The sequence below is a fragment of the Balaenoptera ricei genome, chromosome 10 (genome assembly GCF_028023285.1).
Source record: "Balaenoptera ricei isolate mBalRic1 chromosome 10, mBalRic1.hap2, whole genome shotgun sequence".
In the NCBI taxonomy this organism is placed as follows: Eukaryota; Metazoa; Chordata; class Mammalia; order Artiodactyla; family Balaenopteridae; genus Balaenoptera; species Balaenoptera ricei.
Window position 1 is genome coordinate 53,498,915 of NC_082648.1, and position 24,553 is coordinate 53,523,467.

At 38.0% G+C, this 24,553-nt stretch overlaps 1 protein-coding gene across 2 annotated transcripts in view; it reads left to right on the forward strand.

Moving 5' to 3' along the window:
* SRGAP1 (SLIT-ROBO Rho GTPase activating protein 1) overlaps positions 1-24,553 on the forward strand; it is a 274,898-nt gene that overhangs the window by 177,542 nt on the left and 72,803 nt on the right. For both annotated transcript variants that reach the window (XM_059936404.1, XM_059936403.1), the window contains exons 5-8: positions 1,231-1,413; positions 1,887-2,015; positions 16,683-16,904; positions 18,884-18,985. In XM_059936404.1, coding sequence (XP_059792387.1) covers positions 1,231-1,413; positions 1,887-2,015; positions 16,683-16,904; positions 18,884-18,985 — 636 coding nt within the window. The remainder of the gene's footprint in view (positions 1-1,230; positions 1,414-1,886; positions 2,016-16,682; positions 16,905-18,883; positions 18,986-24,553) is intronic.

Sequence of the window (24,553 nt, forward strand, 5' to 3'; positions counted from 1 at the left end):
TATTTATAAAAAGCAGGAAGTTGAAATATTCTAAAATGTTCAACAGTAGGGAATTAGTTAAGTAAGTCATGGCACAGTCATATAAAAAAATATTATACGGCCCTTAAAATTATGTTTTTGAAGACTGCTTTGTGGTATAGGAAAATGTTGATATTTTTAAATGGAAAAGGACATAGGAGATTAAAAATTGTAAATATAGTATGATCCAGACTTTTTAAAAGGAGAAATATGTGTCGTTTTAAAATGAACGTGTGTGTGTGTGTGTATTTTCATAGGAGAAAGACTGGCTAGCTGTATACCAAAATCTTATGCTTTTTATTTTCTACTTGCTTTTTATTTTACTTTCTTCTTTGTATCGTGTTTTCTACATTGAACATAAAGTATTACTCTGTGCTCATAAAAAGTTTTTTTTTTAACTACAACTATATATGAACCTTATATTTACATTTTGTATTTTGACAAGTACATTTTAAGCAATAAAGTCCCTTTAGTAAGGGCTATATATTTATTTGGAGTTTTTTATAATTCCAAGGTTGGGCTAAAATTTATCCATGCATAAGGGTTTATTCTGCAAATTAATAATGCAGAGGAGGGCTTCCCTGGTGGCGCAGTGGTTGAGAATCTGCCTGCCAATGCAGGGGACACGGGTTCGAGCCCTGGTCTGGGAAGATCCCACATGCCACGGAGCAGCTGGGCCCGTGAGCCACAGCTACTGAGCCTGCGCGTCTGGAGCTTGTGCTCCGCAACAAGAGAGGCCGCGATAGTGAGAGGCCCGCGCACCGCGATGAAGAGTGGTCCCCACTTGCCGCAACTAGAGAAAGCCCTCGCACAGAAACGAAGACCCAACACAGTCATAAATAAATAAATACGTGAATTTCTTTAAAAAAAAAAAAAGTTTAAAAAAAAAAAAATAATGCAGAGGAGATTTTAGAGAAACACTTTTAAGTTTGAGGGAACTTTTTAAGTACACTGAAAGCACACACAAGACTCTGTAAATCATTTTTTTCATCACAGCCTGTCCCTAAGTGCCTCTTCCTGGCAGGTGAATTTGCATATTTCTGTTTGCTTTATGTAGAAGGAATAGTATATACTTTATTTTACTAACAATCTGGCTCTCCCTCTGCCAGTTGGAAGGTGATATCTTTAACATATATGTCATATAATGGTTTCCATTCACTTTCTAAGTTACAGACAGACATCTTTTTAACAATTTGGGTCACATTTTCACAGGTGATGAAAACGTACCATATGTATCATGCAGAGAGCATCAGTGCAGAGAGCAAGCTGAAAGAGGCTGAGAAACAAGAAGAGAAGCAAATTGGCAGATCCAGTGACCCAGTCTTTCATATTAGACTGGAAGAGAGACATCAGCGGCGAAGCTCTGTGAAGAAAATTGAAAAAATGAAGGAAAAAGTAAGTAAAAGTAGATTGCAGAGCCTTTCTGTCCTCACTGGAGGTGACAAACCTAGGAACACTGATGCAACAGCTGATAGACACACATTGTAAATTACTGTGAAATGACATGCATTTCCTCCCGCGGGAATGAAAAAATGTGTTAGAAACATAAAAATCATGTAATAACAGCTGGACCTCATTTAGTGGTGAATGCCAAGTATCCAATACACAATGGAGAGAACTTTGAATATTAACAAAGAGATTTCATTGCAAATGGGCCTGGCGCCCATATACGTTGTTGTTATTCCTCATCGCTGGGTAATTTTCGTTTATTTAATTCAGATTCGAAATGTACTTTTCTCAAAGGACTTCGAAGGTCATTTGTATATGTTGAATAAATTGTTTAGATGAATAGAAATTCATGTATGTTTCCCTGTCTTGTTTTAAAATGACTTTATTGTTTTTCCCAATGTCTGGATCTTCATTTCCAGAGACAAGCAAAGTATTCGGAAAACAAGCTAAAGTCGATTAAGGCACGGAATGAATATCTCCTAACCCTTGAAGCAACCAATGCCTCAGTTTTCAAGTATTATATTCATGATCTTTCAGATTTAATTGATGTAAGTACTTGAAGTTTTTATACTTTCCATACCAAGATGGAATTAGCAGTAATCTCATTTCCGTGATTCTAAAACACCATCATTTATTAAAACAATGTTGTTTTATGTAATTCTCAGGAAAAAAAATGCTGCCAATTAAACTACACAGAATACTAAGACACAATAAATTCTAAGATGCATGTGAAACACTGTGCATCCTAAAACCACTGAAAAACGAATTATGAAGTTCTGTGAAGCTGTGAGTATCTGGAAGACTCAGCTAGGAAGGGGGTCCAGGCATTTTCAAATGATGCAGTGGCACAGCCCTAACTGTGTTCATTGATTCAAAATATATTTATTGAACTCCTACTATTGTGAGATGCTGAGGCTCTGAGAAGCCATAGATAAACAGTTCTTACCCCCCTGGAATTTAAAGTGGAAAAAAAAAAAAGTTAAGCAAATGACTACACAAATGATTGCTTTATGACAGTTGTGATAAATACTGTGAAGCAAAATAGGATACACAGAAACCACTTTTATTATCTAACTCTCTTTACTTTTATAGGATATGATATAAAAAAGCACTAATTGGGCTCATTTAGAACTCTCCAAGTATATGTCTACTATTATATTTGTGCAGTGTTTACTGCCATTATTCCCCGACTTTGACCCTCAGCGTCACTCATTCTTTCATTCAGAAACCATCCACTGAGTACCCCAGTCATTGTGCTAATACCGTAGGAGATGGCAAAAATAAAACAGACAAAAATCCTGTGTCCAAAAACGCCAAGATCTGCAAGTAGAAGATAAAAAGTGATGTGTCATAAGGAAAGCACAGATAAAGTGATAGAAGTTCAGAGAGTTATCTGCTGGAATTTTACTTGTATACTGCTTTGCAGTGATTGAATCCAACAGTTAGATGATAATATAAGATTATTTTCTATGGCTCATAGTGTCTGTCATAATGTAGTCATATAGTAGGTTAAAACAACTATTTTTATGGTGCATTAAGTCTCAGATATTTAGCTATTATTTTAGAGCCACAGTTTGGGACTTTTACAAAAGAATTGCTAAGAATTGTTACAAAAGATTTTTTAGTTCATGTTTAGTTCATTAACACTCTGATGTGACTTTTTCCTTTTATAAGTCTAAAAACAATTTTATCTCATATAATATCAAAATTTCTTTATACAGAACCATTTGGTAATAAATAAATCCAGGGAAAACTTTTTTCTCTTTTCCTTTGTTACAAGTATTTCAACCAAGTAAGTAATCACTTAATTGTTTTAAATACGGAAGCTTTAAAAAAAATTTTTTTTTCTTCCAGCACTCTGATGAAATAAAAGGATTTTTTTCTGCTAGATTGCTGCTAGTTTTCCTGAATAAAAGTTAAAAATTTTATGAGCCCTGTTTTCAAACTTAGATCTGTAAGGATTCTGCAAAATGAATGGAATATAGAAGAACTAATTCTTGTAACAGCTCTGCTTGCCTTTTTTGTTTAGGGCTTATTTTAGTAGTGATTGGAGTACTTCGCTAAACCCAAGCCAGTTTAACAAGAGGATAGATAAGTCTCTGTATCTTGAAAAGTACTTCTTTAATACCTACAAGGTACCAAGTACTATTCTTGATAATGGGGATCCAGCAATGAACAAAAGAGTCCTCACCTCCATGGAGTTTATGTACTAGTTGGGGAGACAAGCCATAAAAACGTTTGCACATATATAATATATGTATGTAATATATATATAATATATTTTATGCTTATATATTAAATATTTATATTTAATATGTATATAAGTAGTAACTTACTGTTGTAGTAGTAACAGTGCCATGAAGAAAAATAAAACAGAGCTCTGGGGGTGCTTCTGTTGATGGCATGTCAGAAAAGCCTGATGTTTGAGCAGCGAAGTGAGCTGCAGAGCTATATCGCTAATGGGGAAGGAATCCCTCATATAGAAGGACTGGCATGGCTCCAGGTATAGAGGCGGAGGTGAGTTTGGCAAGTTCAAGATGCTCCAGGATAGCAAGATGTCCCTCATATAGAAGCACTGGCAAGGCTCCAGGTACAGAGGTGGAGGTGTGTTTGGCAAGTTCATGATGCTCGAGAATAGCAAAGGAGGCCAGTATGGCTGGAGAGGAGTGAGCGAGGAAAAGGTTCTGGGCGAGAAGGAGGGGCAGAAGACCCATCACTTAGGGGCCTTTGGGCAGGGAAAAGGGGTTAGCTTTGGCTCTGAGTTTGGTGTGAAGCCAGTGAAGGGTTTGAAGCAAGGAAGTGACATCACCTGATTTCCATTTTAAAGACTTACTCTGGCATCGGGGTGGAAAATAGACTGAGGTGGGTGAGGCGGAGAAGTGTGAAAAAAGCCAGCTATATCTAGAGTCTTTTGCAATTGTCCAGGCCGGAGATGATGGTGGCTTGGACTGGCGTGGTAGCAACAGACCTGTGAGAAGTGGTCGGATTCAAAATATATTGAAAATAAAGCTAAAAGAAAATTGGGGTGGTGGGTTTAAAAAAAATAAAAAAGGATAAAAGTGACTCCTAGGCTCAGGTCTTGAATAACTGGGTTAATGATGTACACTTTACTGAGATAGGGACCCTGGAGAGGAGCAGTAGTTCTGTTACATGTATTAAGACTGAGATACCTATGGGGCACCTGTGTGGAGATGTACGGTAGCATCCTTGATACCGTTAGTATATGTAGGACAAGAAGAGCATGTCGGGATTATATGAGTCACCATCCTGGTTGTGGATATTTACTGAACTCTTACTATGTGACGGGCACCTAGGTTTCTAAGCATAATTTCATCTAATCATCATAACCTTGTGAGGTAAATACTATCTTCTCTATTTTATAGAGTAAAAGAACTGACGGAGGCTTAGCTACACTGGGTAACTTGCCAAACGTTACACAACTGTTATGTGTTCGGTTTCAAACTCAGACATTTTAACCTCCAGATCGAAATAATTCTGATATAAATAAATAGTTAAATATGCCAAGTATTTTCAATTTTTTTTTAGAAAGCTGGATTTTTTAAAGATCAGCCTTAAATTTAAAATGTAGATTGAGCGGCGGCCTCAGCTGCAGCAGGACGGCCCGCCGGCGGCTCGGAGCCGCGCGCCGGGAACCTCGCGGGGCGGGCGGGCTCGGCACCCCCTGCCTGGCCGCCAGCGCCCCGGGGAGGCGGCCCGCGCGCAGTGGGACCAGCAGCGTGAGTAGCGGCTACAGCAGCCTGGAGGAGGACGCCGAGGACGACTTCTTCACCGCCAGGACCTCCTCCTTTAGGAGAGCGCCCCAGGGCAAGCCCCGCGCCGGCCAGCAAGCTTCCAGAAGTAGAAACGGACTAAAATTGTTGGATTTTCCTGGTGGCGCAGTGGTTATGAATCCGCCTGCCAACGCAGGAGACACGGGTTCCAGCCCTGGTCCGGGAAGATCCCACATGCTGTTGAGCAACTAAGCCCATGGGCCACAACTACTGAGCCTGCGCTCTAGAGCCCGTGAACCACAACTACTGAGCCCATGTGCCACAACTACTGAAGCCCGTGCGCCTAGGGCCCGTGCTCTGCAGCAAGAGAAGCCACTGCGATGAGAAGCCTGCGCACCGCAATGAAAGAGTAGCCCCCGCTCGCAGCAACTAGAGAAAGTCCGCCCACAGCAAGGAAGACCCAATGCAGCCAAAAATAAATAAATTAAAATGTAAACAATTCTCAAATGATACAACTTATATATGAATTTTAAAAGAAATGTTATGAAATTGGTATGTTGTCATATTCAAAAGAAATTGAGTACTCTTTTAGCATACTTCAGTTCGTTGACCCACCTTTAAGGCAATCAGAATGTGAATATGTACATTCTAAAATGGCTGCTTATTTTGTAGGAATCCAATTTACATATACAGTGGTGATCCTAAAAAGGGTCATTAAGCTTGACCCTTCATGATGAAAAAGAAACTATTATGCAAAGGCACCTAGAATCCTTTATGCTCCTGTGTGAGCCTATTTAGCAAAATACCTTTTATACTGAGCTAATAATTATTAGAAGGTATAATAATTATTATACCTCTAGTGAGAAAAAGTTAAGACATTTTTAATGCTGTCTTAAGACAACATCAAAAACATTTTATATGTGAAATGACATGGAAGATACTAAATGTATCTTGATTAAATCAAAGCATTATAAATAGTCAAAGAATTCAAGTTGAGACCTTTTTTATACAAACCTCCAGTTTCTCTCGGCTTCTACTCAAGTCAGTATCTGTCTCTTTTCTTAAAATTTTTCTATCAAAGATGATGATGAATGGATCTATTGATATAAAAAAGTCATATAAATTTTCCATAGAATTTGTTTTAAAACTAGTCTTATAGAAGCAGTACATTTACATTGTAGAAATCTAGAAAATACTACAAACAAAAATAAAATGATCACATTCTTACCACCTGAGATCGTCACTGTTAAAATGTAAACTTTTTCTGTGTCCACACACATATTTTTAGACCAGAGAGTATGAAATCACATTTTACATATAGCTTTTTAACTACCTTTTTTCAGTCGTTGATCTCCTATCCTTCCGTTTAAGAAAAATTTTATCTCGTCTAATAACCGCTACATTCCCATTTGTGACCCCCCCCCCCCCCCCGCAAAATGTTTCTCAGCTGGTATGTCTAGACTAGATCCAATTTAGGATCACACGGTTGCATCTGTGTGATGTGTCCCTTTAGTCTTTTTTTATCCAGCCAAGTCCCTTGTTAAAGAGACAGTTGTTGAGGAGACAGGAGTTCCTGAGAAAATCTCAGCTTCTCAATTTGTCTGATAATTTGTTGTGTTGTTATTTAGCCCATTTCTTTATCCCTTATATTTCCTACAAAGCAAACACTATATAAAGGCTTTATGGATTCAAGTTAAGCACATTGCAGTGGAATACACCATGGGTGGTACTGCTGTGTCTTATGTATGTATGTAACAACGTATGTTTGGCCCACTGATAGTGTTACTGAAATTGATCACTAGCTTATGGTGCTATAGCTCTGATTCCTTCATCATATATAGTTAAGGTTTTTCCCTTGCAACAAACTATGGATATTCTAAAACCTCTTGAATTTGGATTTTATTAAATTGAAAATCTACTAATTTGGAACTCAGCAACATCTGGGCGATAATTTACTTTTGGTCAGCAAAATGCCTTCTTAGAGTACAAATTAATAATGTAAATTAAACAGGAATGATAATTTAAGAAAATATTTTAAGGCACTTCAGAGTATAAATTTACATATATATCACTGACACCCTATTTAATGGAATCTTCTTTTGTTAATGACTACAGGTCTAAAAACTAATACTTCAGCAATTTGATAGATTAGTTCAAGTCTTTCCTATAGATTTGGAGGTGATCTAATTATTTTTTTTTATTTAATAAGTCCAATTTTATCTGTTTTAGATAAACTTCACCTTTACCTATCAATGTTAGTTTGGATACTCCAGATACTGAGTTATCTTTAGGGAGAAGGGAAGGGGTTGCAATTGGCAGGGTTAGAGGACTTATGAAATACCTGTAATATTTTATTTATTTAAAAGTATGCAGTTGTCCCTCGTATCCGCAGGTAATTGGTTCCAGAAGCATCCTTCAAAATCCAAGGATGCTTAAGTCCCTTAAAGTCAGTCAGTCCTTCATATCCATGGATGTGGAACCTGTGGATATAGAGGGCCGACTGTATATATTTTGCTCCTATCTGTAAGTTTGGCATGTTTTATATTTGAAATGGAAAAAGCAGAGAGTTATAAAAAATGATTAAAACCATGCCTTAAATATTTTAATCTAAAGTATACCAATGTACTTGAACTTGCTAATCTTTAAATTATTATTTATCTTTTTGTACAGAATTTTGAATAGTCAGTCTTCCTGTGTACAACCACACCCACTGTGTATTATCTATGATTTCTACTTTTAAGGTTTTTTTAACACACAAGAAAAAATATTTTAGATATATACAATGTTTTCGCAGTCTTACACAGTTGGCAATTGTGCCTAATTTGATAACAATTTTGTTTACTCTTAAATCTTCCAACAGCTCCTTTCTCAATTATTTTATCAGTTTATTTAATATTTAATTAAATTATAATAAATATAAATGGCACAGATATTATACAATCGGCTCTTTATATATGTAAATTTATTTTATTTATTTTTGGCTGTGTTGGGTCTTCGTTGCTGCGTGTGAGCTTTTTCTAGTTGCGGCAAGCGGGGGCTACTCTGTTGCAGTGCGTGGGCTTCTCATTGCGGAGGCTTCTCTTGTTGCAGAGCACGGGCTCTAGGCGCATGGGTTTCAGTAGTTGTGGCACATGGGCTCAGTAGTTGTGGTGCATGGGCTTCTTTGCTCCACAGCATGGGGGAATCTTCCCAGACCAGGTCTCAAACCCGTGTCTCCTGCATTGGCAGGCGGATTCTTAAAGCAATTTTTTTTTTTTCAAATTGCGTTTTTCTTTTTTTTTTTTTAATTAATTAATTTATTTTTTTTATGGCTGTGTTGGGTCTTCGTTTTTGTGCAAGGGCTTTCTCTAGTTGCGGCAAGCGGGGGCCACTCTTCATCGCGGTGCGTGGGCCTCTCACTATCGCGGCCTCTCTTGCTGCGGAGCACAGGCTCCAGACACGCAGGCTCAGTAATTGTGGCTCACGGGCCCAGCTGCTCCACGGCATGTGGGATCTTCCCAGACCAGGGCTCGAACCCGTGTCCCCTGCATTGGCAGGCGGATTCTCAACCACTGCGCCACCAGGGAAGCCCGGCAGGCGGATTCTTAACCACTGAGCCACCAGGCAAGTCCCTGTACAATCAACTCTTGAAAGCATACAGACTAATTGTTTGAGCAGAAATGTACAGGAGTGTTAGAGAGGGCCTATTAACTGTGTATATTCACAGTGCATTGGCATTGGTCACTATGCTTTAGAGCAGGAGTTGACAAACTTTCTCTGTAAAAGGCCAGGTAGTAAATATTTTAGGCTTTGTGAGCCTTATAGTCTCTGTACCTACTCAACTCTAGTGCAGAAGTAGCCATAGTAAGTAAGCAAATGGATATGGTTATGTGGCAGTCAAACTTCATTTATCATATCAGGCCATGGGTTGGATTTTGTTCACAGGCCGCATAGTTGGGCAACTTCTGCTTTATAAAATGAACTGAGTATTAGTTAATCCAGAGTGTCACTTAAGCAGAAGATTGTTGAGATGGCTTTTCCTCTGTCTCTGAAGAAAGTTCTAAGTAAATTTTAGTTTGTAGAGTAACAGTCTCTTACTTTGGAATCAGGTGGGAAGTGAAGAAAGTTAATTTCACAGTGAGGTTTTTATTATGTCATTCTAAAAAATTAATATGAATTGCAAGTATTGGCCAAAGGAAATTTAATTGGTTTGGGAGAATAAAGGCATAATTATAGGGTAAAATAGATTGTAGTTTTGTAAATAATAGATTTTGTATCTGTTATCATTAAATATTCCCAACATTAAGTGCAGAAGAGACCATAACTGTTATTCTGTAAAAATTAGGATGTATTACAACAAGAAGAAAAATCATACAAGCAACAAATATATTTGTGATTGAATGCTGAAATTTTCAAGTGATTATGATTTGCTAAGAGAAAAGAGTTGGGGAGAGTACAAGTCTTAATGCTAGGAATCTCTGATCTATAATCATATTCACTACTCTGTGTATCTGAAATTCTTAAACCAACTGGTTTTAAGATTGCAGAACTGGTAATATAACCTTTTTCAGTCCAGTTCCACACCTACCCACCCTCAAAAGGTAGTCAGAGAAACAAAATCCTCAACAGTAAGATTCTATTAGTGCTTTGTCCCTGAGCACCTGCCCTATGATAATAAAGTATTTGTCATCCTTACAGTACAGTTTCACCGTCTCCAATTACTCCCTGTAAAAGTTTGCAGGTCACTTTGAAGCTTGAAGGATAAATCTTTGTTACTATTATGGAATATTGCCATAGAAAATCCCCTATTCCAGCTAATTTTCTTGGTAGAGATTTCTGTCATGTGTTTTATTAGCCATTTCTACAGAATAGGATTGAAGTTAGGTTACATCATATACTGCATGCCATGTTTATTTCATCATTTCTAAATAATCAGCTATCCTTTTGTCTCTAGGGACATATTTTTACTTTATTTATTTATTTATTTATTTTTGGCTGTGTTGGGTCTTCGTTTCTATGCGAGGGCTTTCACTAGTTGCGGCAAGCGGGAGGCCACTCTTCATCGCGGTGCGCGGGCCTCTCACTGTCGCAGCCTCCCTTGTTGCGGAGCACAGGCTCCAGACGCGCAGGCTCAGTAGTTGTGGCGCACGGGCTTAGTTGCTCCGCGGCATGTGGGATCTTCCCAGACCAGGGCTCGAACCCGTGTCCCCTGCATTGGCAGGCAGATTCTCAGCCACGGCGCCACCAGGGAAGCCCTAGGGACATATTTTTAATTAAAAAGCATTTTACTTAGAGTTCAGATTTTTCTTAATTAGTTTAACTTTTCCCCTACTACATAATAGTATTAAAACTTATCCATGAAAACCTGCCAAATTTTAATATTGTTGTCTCCATTAGGCCTGAACTCTTATTAGGAAGAGTATAAAGAGATCACGTTAGATGGGTTAGGACAGTGTAGTTATCATGTAAACTGATGTATGCGTGTTTTTATCCCTTCATGGAAGAAAGGGTATTTGAAAACTGAAATGAGTTGGATGACGGAAGTGGATGGCTTTAAACATTCCTTCCAATGGAGATGCTGTGGGCCTTTGTTAAAGAAACTGCATCCACCTGGTTCCCACCTGCTGTATAGGCTGCACTTTCTCAGGCTCCAGCGCTCACTTTTCTGCTTTTCCATCTTGGCTGTACCTTTGAATGTTGAAAGTTGCCTAAGGCATGATCCTTTGTTTTTTTTTCTCTTGGTCCCTTGCCTTCAATACTATCTGATGGTTCCTAGATTTTTTTTCACCAGCCTTGATCATATTCCTGGGCTTCAGATTTGCATATCCACTGCCTCCTGGACGTCTCTAACCAGATGTCTGTAGACACCTTGAACATTTGCCCCTACTGTCACCATCATCCTTCACACACGTAACAACTTTTTCTTATCCATTGTTTACATCTCAGAAAACAGTACCACTTTCCACCCAGTTACCCAAGCGAAAAACCCAGTTCTCTCATTCCCCACATATAAACGCATCAGCATATCCTATCATCTCTACATCCAAAATATCCCAAACCTTGGTGTTTCTCACTACTTGCACTCTCAGTCTCTGAGACAAAGCCTCTTCATCTCTTGCCTGCACTTAGGAAGCAATAGCTTCCTGAGATGTCCAACTTAGCACTAAGACCTTCCAATCAATAATTCATTCTCTTCCCAAGCAACCAAAGTATTAAAAAAGATAAATCAGACCTGTAATCCCTATTTAAAAGTCTCCATTAGAATAAAATCCGAACTATTCACCAAGACGCTATGTGAACTGGCACCCACCTGCCACTCGGTGTCACCTCCTGCAACTTTCCCCTTAGTCACCATGCTTCAGGTACACAGGCCTTTCTCTTACCCAGACCCACTAAGCCTTTTCTTGCCTGCGGCCTTTCTCGTTTTTGTCTAGAGCACTCTTTCTTCCAGAGCTTTACAAGACTCCTCCTTTTCATTCATGTGGCACCCGGCTGCCCTATATAAAAGAGCAATGCCCTTCCCCCTAGCTCTCCCTGTTCCTCTGACTTTTTTCTCCATAGCATGTATCACCTGACCTGTATTAATTGAGGCTTGGTTTATTGTTCTCTCTCCTCTCTTGTGATTTGATTCAGGGTAGTTACAGAGATTTGGTCTGGGAAGAAATGAGTCCAGTAGCAGCTCCTCTGAAGGAAATGATTGCCCCTGTGGGTGGGAGCTGTATTAGGCAACAAAAGATTATTCAGCCTACTCATTGGCTCAGGCATATGCAACCTCTGTTTTCCTTCTCCTGTTTCCTACTTTGTATCCATTCGTATCACACAGACGTACCATTTTGACCTTTTCCATGCTAAAGAGAAAACTCAAAACAAGTTTTGCTAAATGCTCAGCTGCAGTTAAAGTAGCAGCAAAATTTAAATTGTCAGCTGTGGATCATCAGGAACCCAGAGGTGAAAGCAGGTGTGTAAAAGTTGCCTGTAGTTTAGACATACAGTTCAATTCCACAAGACGCCTCTGTTTCACAAAATGTGTTTGTGTTATCTTGCCTGAGGTACTGAATGGCTAGAGAAGAAATTAGTGAAGGACAAAGGTACTTACACAGAAGAAATCAACTTTCTTCCTTGACATCTACTGTAAAAGCTCTGAGAGTGTCTATTTCTGGTCTTTGAAAGCTACCCATGGTCATGTGAAAGCTGTATTTTGCTGTTCAGTTTGCTTGGGTTGCACTATTTTTCAGAAAGACTGAAAAGAAGGGGTAGACTGAGTCTTTACACAATATCCACTGTTCTGGAATGGTCAAAGCCAAACTTATTAAAAGCCAGAAACAGGACCCACAAGAAAAGATCATGGAAGTTTCTCAGACAGAGGCAGGAGTGATGAAGTTAAGACAGAATACTTCTGCAGGAGTTCTTCCCTCTCCATTCTCATGACAACCACTTAATTCGGGAGTAACATACAGGCTTGGGGCTGCCCTCCAGCCACTTCCTGGGCTGCCCTGCAAATGACATTGGCTGTTACTGTTCTGGAAGCATGTATGTAGGACTTGTTTTCCATTATGGTAATCCCATCTAAGTCCAAACTTCTACCCCGCTAGGGCTTCTCATGTCATGGAGTTTATTTCAAAAAAAAAAAAAAAGTTGTCTCCCTGAACAGCTATGATCCAGTTATACCTGACATCCTGACATTATACCCACCAAGTATACTTGAACCAATCTCTCAGCCTTTGGGACAAGAAAAAGTATTTGTCACAGGCCTCAGTACCTAGATTTCATCTTCATTTTTTTATACTATTTGTAACACTTTTGCCTAAGGAAATTAGCCTTACTGTGGTGATACAGACTAATGCCTAGTGGAATCTATCTTGGCAGCTCTTAGGATATTAAAAAAAAAAATACAGCCTTCAACTTCTAACAGTCTTTCCTTCCCCAGCTTTAATCCATAATTTAATATATCCATTCAGAGTTTTTCATCCATCAGAACAACACTATTTTGTTTTCATGAGATGTTTTATTGGTTTCTTATGTATTTTCCTCATTAAATGCATTTGGGCACTTGGGTTATAATTCAACTCTTTGTGTAGAAGCTGGCTCTTCGTATTGTCATTAATAATTCATAAGCTCCATAGAATTACTTTAGGCCTTTTAACCAAGTATCTTGAATCTTAACATATCCAGTGTCATTTTAGCTTCCAGTTTAGAAAAAAAAATGACTGTGACAGGTCTTGCTGTCTCAGGAGACCTTGAATAAGAATTTTATTGCTGTTTCTTGTTTCTTTTAAAATTCTGGATGGTTAAAAAGCCTACAGTGTAGAAAAAGCTGCATATCACAAGTAACAAAATCATGCCAGTTACATGACCTCACAGACTGGAAGGTACTGGTAGAGGTCAGAGAAGGAAATTTTCCATCAGAGCTCATCACAGAAATCTCCTAAGTTCTCAAAGTCCAGAAGACACCCAGGGAGGCCCCTGGGTTGATTACTAAGCCGCATGCATGCTTCTCCCCAAATTATTAGGAAACAACAGTGAAATAAGGGGTGTCTTACTGGGACCAGACCCACCAAATTTGCCTGGCTGAACTGGGTGTGGAAACATGCACTGGTACTTTTGAAATCTTGACATTTACTCCCCAAAGAAGCCACACTTAGAAATTTGAGGAGTGAACTAAGTCTGGAAGTAATGAAAATTTTGTATGTATTTTTCAGAGCTGTAATTCAAGTGGATAGTTGGGGTTGAACTTCTTTCTTTTTCTTCCTCTTTTTCCTTCATTCTTCTCTTTTCTCCTTTCTCTTTTAAGTTGAAAAGAGACTTGGTTTTCGTTGGGGGTAAGAAAAGGCTTTTCTCTGGGTTGTTTCCTCTCAATATCAATTTTCTATTAAGTCCCATTGGGATCAGTACTCATAAAGTAAAGGAGCTTGTGTGATCTGCTTCATTATAATCAAGTTGAATCTGCCTTCTTTCAGAATAGTAGGGTGTTTTGAAGCACTGGTACATCTCAAAGAAATGAGGCCATTTCCTTCACAAATTTATGTTTTCATAAGATGAGATGTTATTGAAAATAATTTTTCAGTCCCTCTGAGGTATATAAAGCTGCTACACAGAACCATTATGGATTTTGAGTAGTAAGAGGAATAAAAGAGGACTTTGCTCATCTGAGGCTAGAATTTTTTAATTAACGGAAAATGTCTCTGTATTTGGGTGCAGCTGATTCCACTGGAAATGTATTAATGCAGAGACTGATTGCTGCATCTCGCAACTTTGTTTTGCTTATATTTGTAATTGTGATGTGGCAGCTGCTGTCTGCTTTTTTAAATCAAGTAATCTTTAATCAAGTCGATTCTCTGGCCTGTTTGGAGGAATGGCACCCCTAAAGGACAGGGTTCAAGACCCTTTTACTTGATTGTTTTAGTGCAGTGCTTCTCAAACTTTAGTGTGTATATGAATCAACGTGAATATTTCTCTTTTAACTTCAGATTCTAATTCAGTGGGTCAGGGGTGGGGCCCAAGAGTCTGCATTTGCTGCTGGTCCACAGACCACACTTTGAAAACCAAGATTTTATAATATGTGTATGTAAAAATCCCAAATTTAAGCATTATGAAATTGGAGAGTGAGGGTGGAATTAAATGTGTTGGCATCTCTAAGGACAGGTCAGTGATTAAATCTGTACCTTCATAAAACATAAGACAAGTTGTGTCCTTTGCACCCTTCTCCTACTCTTAGTAGCAAACTGATGAACAACTTATACTTGAATTCCTTGAGAATGGAGATTATATTTTACTGTGTTCCAGTTTTCATATTCCTGGAGCCTAGCAAATGCCCAGGCATCTATAGATGGCCAATTAGGGAGTTGAGTTGAATTGAATCAAACTGAATTGATTGAACTTCATTAGAACAATATAGGGATGACCTGATTTTGTACCTTTAAAACCACTTGTTTTTAAGAGATTTATATTGCTTTTATGTACAAATTTAAAATTCTGTCAGTAATTTATAACTGACTAGTATCCAGAGTTACATTGTTTTTTAAATTATATTCTCTTAAAATGTAATATGAATAAATAAATACAAATTAAAGATAGTGAAGATTGAAACCCAAAGCCCTTGTATTCCTAGGAATACTAAACAAAATTCTATCTCTGATAAAAGGACTTTGGCAGTCATTTCTTATTGAAAAATTTTATTCTAGACATAAGAAAGAAGGTATTCCTGGGCTATTTTGGCAGATTCAAACCTGTTTTTCCCATTTCTGAAAGAGTACAGATTATTGTTGTCTTCAGTAAATTATACAAACATCAAAATATTACAGTTAGTATGTTTGCATCCTAGAAGGATTTCAGTAGATCGTTGTATGAATTTCAGTATGCATGAACAAACTTGAAAGCTATTTTTTCATTATTTCTTTTCTGTATTTGATTTTGCTTCTTTTATTTTTTAATAGCTTTATTGAGATATTATTCACATACCATACATTTAACCCATTAAAAATCCACAGTTGGCTTTTATTATATTCACAGTGTTGTGTATATGTTGCCACAATCAATTTTAGAACATTTTCATTACTGCGAAAAATCCTGCACCCCTTAGCCATCACTTCCTAATTCCTTCATCCCCCAGCCCTAGGCAACCACTAATCTATCTTCTGTCTCTATAAATTTGCGTATTCTGGATATTCATATAAATGGAGTCATACAATGTGTGGCTGACCCATGTTGTAGCATGTATCAGTACTTCATTTCTTTGTATGGCTGAAAATATTTCGTTTATTCATTTATTGATGGATACTTAGTTTCCACTTTTCAGCTATTATTAATACTGCTAGAAACATTCATGTACAAGTTTTATCTCTTTTTTATATATTCCTAGGAATGGAATTGCCAAGTCATCATATGTTTAACCTTTTGACAAACTGCCAGACTCTTTTCCAAAGTGACTGCAACATTTTACATTCCCATCTGCAGTGTATGAGGGTCCCAGTGTCTCCACATCCTCCCCAATCCTTGTTATTACCTGTCTTTTTTATTCTAGCCATCCTAGTGGTATCACATTGTGGTTTTGATTTGCATTTCCCTGATGACAAATGATGTTGAGCATCTTTTCATATGCTTATCGACAATTTGTATATGTATTTTTTAAGAAATACCTAGCAGATCCATTGCCCATTTTTTTAATTGGGCTATATGTATATTTATTATTGAGTTGCCAGAGTTCTTTATATATTCTAGATACAAATTCCTTATCAGATAACATGATTTGCAAAATATTTTTCCCATGATGTGGGTTATCTTTTTACTTGATAGTGCCCTTTGAAGCACAAAAGTCTTCAAATTCGATGAAACCCAATTTATTTTTTCTTTTGTTGCTTGTACTTTTGATACTATATCCAAAAAACCAATGCCTAATGCAAGGTAATGAAGGTTTGCTCCTAAGAATTTTATAGTTCTAGCTGTCACATTTAAGCTGTGATCCATTTTGAGTTAATTTTTATATGTGGTGTTCTTTTACTTTTTAAGTGCTGCGATCTTGGCTACCATGCAAGTCTAAACAGAGCCCTGAGAACATATCTCTCTGCGGAGTATAACCTTGAAACCTCCAGACACGAAGGCTTAGACATTATTGAGAATGCAGTTGACAATTTGGAGCCCAGGAGTGATAAGCAGAGATTCATGGAGATGTACCCTGCTGCGTTCTGTCCACCAATGAAGTTTGAGTTTCAGTCTCACATGGGTGATGAGGTCAGTAATTGATTATTTTAAAACTAATGAATTGTCTCTTAACTTATATTACTCTTCCCCTGCTGTACCCAGCAGTTGTAAAAATTCCCAGTTGTCTTCTCATGGCTGCCTTTGCATGGGATCTTAGCATAATACTCAACAATCAACCACTACCACCTTTTAAAGCAACGGTCAAACACTCTAATGCCTCCAGAGGCCAAAGAAATAGAGGTGCAAACTCACCTGGGTGTAAGCACTAAACTGTTGCAGGATAGTTAAAGAATTCTTTCTCCACCTCAAGACATTCAAATTTAAGTTCAAAACAAAGCATTTTGTTGGCCCAATAGAATCTGTCTGAAGACTTCTTATAATCCTGATTTAAAGATCTCTGTAAAGAAAAATAATTATAAATGGCAGGAAAATGGAAGAGAGGAAAAAAGATACAAACCATTTTTTTTAAGACTCAAGTTATCTCCAAACTGGTAAAATGAGCATTAGAAAGGATGTATTATATCTTAGGTTCTTTATATGATTTTAGCTTTCTATCCTATTTTACCCAAGGGAAAAAAACCGTTTAAACCATTTTTGAGTTACAGTGGTATATTTGTTGTCTGTGAACAGGGGGAAACAAGAAGAACCAATAATGAAGCATGCTCTATAGCACTTGGTGTCCCAGCAGTGCAAAACAGTACTCATAGATTAAAAACTCAATTTTAGCTTATTGTGGTGACAGTATGTTTTTAAAAATAGATGTACTTATAATTTCCATGGCAGATTTCTTCTTTAATGTCATATTTTTTCTGAAACACCTAATGCTAAGACTTATAAGATGTATATGTATGTACCTGATATATTTCTAACCTAATTTTATTTTTGCTTGATTTGATAGAGTGAATTACTTGATTAAAAATGGTAAGCAATCTTTATGCCAATAGCACATGAATTTGACAGGCGAGTGGCTTATCCCACCCAGAGTTATGTTTCTAAAACCAAATGGTTTTAATCTTTCAGTTATGGGTGGATGTGTTCAACACAGAATGATAAAATGTCACAAACAAGTGATTTCAGTTGGGTTAAAAGTTTTTCCTTTTTTTCAACTATTATTATTTTAATATAGTAAGTCTCTTGCCCTTTTTTATGGCCAGCTCTGCCAGGAAGCAATAATCTCTGTGATGTCTTGGAGACTCCATAAAAGGAAACTCTCATTTGCTGAGACCATTTCTGTGATGAGAAAGATGAAAAGAAATTGTTCATTTCTAGTCTGATGTTAATATAATTAAAAGGCTCTAATTTTGACCTTATCCATATTTGAGATCATGGCCAGAATATCTTTCTACCAAAGCCTAAGTCAAGTGGCTTCCTCAGTTTCATGGTGAATCACATGATTTGGCTGAAAATTGGCAAGACAAGCCACGGTTGAAAGATACAGAAAACAGTCATTCACTTTTTCTGAGTTTTCACTGTGTGCCAGGCAGTGTTCTAAATGCTTTATGTACATCATCCCATTTCATCCCCCCCACAGCCCTATGGCATAGGTACTCTTACTATCCCCATTTTACAGATAAGGAAACTGAGGTTTAGTAACTTACTGTAGTCACCCAGCTGACTGTAACCAGCAGGCTCTGCTGCCTGCCCTACTTTGGCCCGCATGACCATACACTTGGATCATCCTTCGCACTCTGCGCAATACTTATTCCACAGGTAGACGGCAGCGTCAGAGCTCCATCTCCAGCAACCGCCACGTTCTTAGAGGGATGCTTCCTACCGCTGCTTTCTTCCCAGTCATATCCAGGCCAAGCAGCTGCATTCTGCTCTTGCCACCTACATAACAAGTTCATATTTAAGACTGAAGTTTTGAGGTGGCTGTTAAAAGTAAAATATGTAATTGGAATCTTGAGGGGATCCGCCTGATTCATGCAACCTTTAAATGGGAGAACTGTGCACCTGGAGGCTGGCTGGACGGCTCCCGGTTGTAACTGTGGTTTCTGATTCCCCATCAGGTGTGTCAGGTCAGCGCGCAGCAGCCGGTCCAGGCGGAGCTTATGCTCAGGTACCAGCAGCTGCAGTCCCGACTGGCCATGCTCAAGATTGAGAACGAGGAGGTGAGCATGCTTTCTGCCCTCACAAGTAAAATGAATTCTAATGTAAACTGGAAGACATTTTCACACGACCTAAGGGAATTTAACGTTGTAACTGCAATCTCTTCATCCTGCATTTTTAGCTAAATCAGAGTTCCTAAAATACTCCTTGTAGAAGATAAATGCAAAGGTTCTATATTCTACCATAAATGAATACTTTACCAGGGATTTACTGCATACACATGTAAACACACCTTTCATTCTTAAATTCTTAAATACTGAAAGTAGTTCCCAATAGATTATCAAATTCAACGTATGTGTTCAAGAATCTACATGAGTGTATGGAAAGAAATGTCTGGCATGTTAATTTAATCCTAACTTTTGAAATCAGTCCTTTTTTATGCTTTTTTTGTAGTTTCTAGGTCTTTGGTACTGAATATAGCATTACTGATATAATTATGAGTACAAAAATCATAGTACTTGAATGGGAATATAAAGCTGTTTATTTGCTGACATTAGTGGATTTAAATGGATAGAACATAAAATGTGAATTATAAATATATGTTGAGCCAGAAAGCAGTCGTACAATTCAGCTGCCTGTTTCTGAAATTGATTTACTGGGTCCATGTTCTACTTAAATAAAAATAGGAACCACAAATGTTTCTTGTGTTAGTCAAGGCACTCAAATGTAATTTACAGGAACCCAAATCAAACTTAGTCAAGTCACAAAGTTTACTTATTGGTCAATGTTTGCAGTAGCCTCAGTGGTGATTGGATCTGTGTCCAGATGATAGTTATCCGGAATCTCTTTTCATCACTTTGAAGTGGTATCTTCATGTGTGTTGGTAGGAAGTCTCTCCCCATGTCCTGTATAGGGAGATCCAGGACTACATGGTCCCTACAGTTTACCATCTCACCTCTTCCCAACATCCTTGTCTCTGAAATAAGATCTTTCATTGGCCTGACTTAAGTCATGCATACTTTTGGACCAACTATTACAGCCAGGTAATGGGATTTTTTCATTGGCCAGCTTAGATTCTGTGCCCATTCATAGAACTGTTTGATTGACAGCCCCAGCAGAAATACGTATTTCTAGAGACAAACAATTTCCAAAAGAAGAAGTGTGGGGCAGAAAGGAAAAAAACAACAATTTGCCCTTGATAAAATAAATGGTCAAAATTCACTTTAGTACCCTCTTTTATTCTGATTCCACTGAGATGTTTTGAATTATGTGAATGTGTGTTTGTTTCTGTTAAGAAAGAGTGTCATGTTTCTAGACCAGTATAGTTTGGTGAAAACCCGTTGCAGCCTTTCTGGTTTCTGGTCTTTCTGGAAGAACCAAACCACCCCTTATTCAAACATGTGTATATAAGATGCAACCAATGTGATTAAGATTTCAGTCTCTGTGTAAAGTCCCACTAATGAAACTTTCCGAAGGAAAGCTGTTGCTCTCTTTGAGGTGTTTTTAGAGCTTAGGGTTTTGGCAAGGCATCACAAAATACTCAATGCAGTTTATTGGATCCTATTAGACCTAGGGTTTGTATGCCTAGTGACTTCCAATTTTCTTTTCATGCATATGCTCTCGCGGTTTTATTTGGAAACAGTCTCTAAACTCTAGGAAAATAGTGTCTTATATGCAAGGTCCAGATTGGCAGCCCACAGACCTGTTTGGTTTGGCTCACACAATTTGGGCTTGTTCAAAACAGGAAAGTGTGGGAACTCTGGCCCCTGTGTTGCCTCATGAAGGGAAAGGCTGGGGTACTCGAATTCCACTTTGCCATAGTCGTTCAGCTCCTGATTTTCTTACATTGGACTAGTCCATTTATGTTACCTGTCTGGCGTCTGCAGCCCTTTGAGTTTGTGACCCTAGTCTTCCTCTTTGGGGATAATGTGTAGAAGCACAGTATCTTTATAAACTGATAGGGGCAGACAGTGCTTTCTGAGGGCTAATTTTTCAAAATTTACTGTAGAAACAAATGAATTGGATTGTCCAGATGTTTCTTCTGAGCATGACAAGTGGTTTATGATTCTTGGATATGGAACAGATTCACTGTAGTAGAATGGGATTCCCAAGGAAAGTAAGATTTAAATTGGATTTGTGGCAACCAGTAGACTTCATAGGTGTAGAAAGAGGGAAAGAGGTTTTAATATATTTCAAGGTTGGAGAATAGAGCAGTTTGGTTATCACCCAGGTTCTCCTTGAGGATGAGCTGAAGGTGAAGCTGAAATCGTGTGACGAGAGGCATTGAGAACAAACTTAAGGAGTTTTGATGCTGTGGGTCAGTTCATTTCAGTAAAATAAATATTTATTGAGCAACTTCTACATTCCACATATTTTGCCAGGTGTGGAAAGTACAGAGATGAATAAGTTACATTTAGCATGTGTCTAATGGAGAAGCAGTCTATAACAAGTAGTTTATACAATGTGAAAAATAAGAGACCTAACTTGGGAACAACATAGCAATCATTGCTGATTTGGACCCCCTGTGTAGCACTATTCTCCACCATGAATAAGGAATTTGCCTCTGATCTTCCACTGATAGGAGGACAGAAAATTGACACCTTGGTGTCAAAGCAAAATATACAAGTAAAGAAACACATGGTTAATTCTATGTAATTCTCTGCCTCTGCACAAACTTATGTGTATATGTGTGTGTGTGTGTGTGTATACACACACATACTCATAAAGTCCAAAATTTATTGGAAAGAGTTTAATTAACTAAAAATAATTTTGACTGCCCAGTGGAAAGATCAAAGTTGAGGGAGAATTTCATCCAAGCTTACAAAAGCATAGATAGGGCAGCTAAATAGAACATGAACCTTTTCACCAAATCTTAGACAACTATAAATAATGGACACCCCTTGAAACTGTAGGAGGCCTTCTTAGAAGGGAGTTTCCATGCTAAGAGCCCACAGACCATGTCTGGCCATGGACAAATTTTGTTTGCTCTACAGTGCTTGATTTTTTTAAATTGTTATTATCATTTAAAAATTGGAAGTTTTGCATTAAAATGTGGATTTTCAGCTTCAAAAAAAATAGATCTTCTCATACTAGACCTGCATTTCTATAGCACGATAACTGGCTTGAGCTGAGGAGTACATACTCCCCCTAGACGCAGAGCACGTGCTTCCTATTTGCCATACGCCCCACTCAGCCCACTTACCTATTTTCATTTCTTACTTGGCCCTGGAAGATAGTTGATTTTGCAGCACTTGCCTTAAAACAAAGAGAAGAGAGCAGTATGCACTTGTAAAGTGGCCTGAGTATACTCGTAAGTAGTAAAAGTTGGAAGTAAAGGCTTGAGAAGGGCTTGATAAAATTTGTGGTTGATGCAGATTCATAATGGATTGTGACATTTACTGTCACTTCACAGTAAATGAACTGTGAAGTTCAAATGTAAAGAACTTTACATTTGCCTGTTAAACCTTTTAAAATGAGCTTTCAGTTTCATTATGCTGTGAACTTGCATCAGTGATACCTTAGCCTTATGATTCCAACTTCCAGTCAGCCGGTCCACAAATATATATTATTAGGATCGCTGTGTATTGTGCCTATAGAATTAGAGCAGGGACTGCTGCCCACACAACTCTATTCCCCAATTTTATTTTATTTTTTTTTTACTTAAAAGTATAACTTTTTATTAAAACTTTGAAGTGAAACATTAATAAACATTATTTTTAAAGGCAACACTTTGAAAGCACCCTAAATCTAAATGATCATTTATACCTTTCTCACTATACACAGTTTCCAAAGTCTTTCCAACCTAATGTTACACAGCCATGTCCACTTTCTGAAAGTTTACCGTTCAAGTGAAATAGGGAGATTAAGAGGTACAGACTTCCAGTTACAAAATAAATGAGTCAAAGGGATGAAATGTACAGAATGAGGAATATAGTCAATAACTATGTGATATCTTTGTGGTATGTGACAGATGGTAACTAGACTTAAGATGGTGATCATTTTGTAATGTGTAGAAATTTCAAATCACTATGTTGTACGCCAGGAACTAACATGGTGCTGTAGGTCAATTATACTTCAAAAACAGACCAAATTTATAGAAAAAGAGAGGGGCATGGGGGAGAGGGGGAGTTGGATGAAGGTCATCAAAAGGTACAAACTTCCAGTTATAAGATAAATTATTACTAGGGATGTAATGTGCAACATGGTTAATATAATTAACACTGCTGTGTGTTACATGTAAAATTTGTTGAGAGTAAATCCTTTTTTCTTTTTTTATTTTGTATCAGTGGGATGATGGATGTTCACTAAACTTATTGTGGTCATCATTTCGTGATGTATGTTAAGTCAAATCAGTATGCTGTAGACTTTATTATTGCCCTGTCAATTATATCTCAATAAAACTGCAAGGGAAAAGAAAGAAGGAAGGAAAGGGAAGGGAAGGAAAAAATTTACTTTTAACCTTTGTCATAGGGATTTCAGCTTAGGGGTCATTGCTGTGGCTCCTTTCTTTCAAAGCTAGCCTCTGGAGTAATTCCCCATAGATCACATTTCCCTTTCCTTAGAGTTCCTCATTCCTCCCTTTGTTGCAGGAGAATGGGGTGCAAGAGGATGGTCATGTCCCAGGTTTCAGGCGAGTTCCTGGGACGGGCTGCCAAGTGAGGGTCCTTGGCTTCACACAGGAAAGAATTCAAAAGTGAGCCAAGGTAAAGTGAAAGAGAGTTTATTTAGAGAGATACACATTCCATAGGCAGAATGCTGTTGTCTCAGAAGCAGCCCAGGGTGATTAGTTTTTATGGGCTGGGTAATTTCATAGGCTAACAAGTGGGAGGGATATTCTATTTTGGGGAAGGGGCAGGGAATCCCAGGAATTGGGCCACCACGCACTTCCACTTTTTGGCCTTTTATGGTGGGCCTCAGAAGTGTCATGGCGCCTGTGGGTATGTTGTTTGGCATATGCTAGTGTATTACAGTGAGCATCTAATGAGGCTCAAAGTCTACTGGGAGTTGTATCTTCTGCCATCTTGGGCCTAGTTGGTTCTAACCAGTTTTTGTCGTATCCTCAATGGCTGTGTCATTCTCTTAACGGTTGTGCCCTGCCCCCTTCCCTCCTGTCGCACCTTTATCAAAGCCAAAGAAAAGGAAAATGAACTGCATAAGTAAAGCAATTAGGCCTTTCTTTTCTTTAGGACAGCCTTATTTTTAAGTAGTTTGCCCCATTTTCAAACCATTTGTCCCAATATTTGCTCCAGAAAATAGAGCTTTTGTAAGCATGTCACTCCTGTGCTGTGAGTAAAACCTTCTCACACATAAAACAACTAATTTCTCTTAAGTTATAGTAGATTTATCCCCCTGAAGGGAATAGAAAAGAGAGTAGTCTATAATTAATTCCTCAATTAATTTGCAACAGTGTTTAATGAACATATAAATTTTCCTAGCACCACTTAAAATCTTTCACCAACAGTTTACTAGGGAGTATTTCACAGACTATTCCCAAATATAATCCTTACACAGGATATTTTCAACAATAATGAACAAGATTTTAGGCAAACGTGAGATAATTTTCATGGCATGGGTAATTGAGGGAAGTAAGAGATATCTTGGTTATACTTTCTGTTACCCGAAAACTGGGT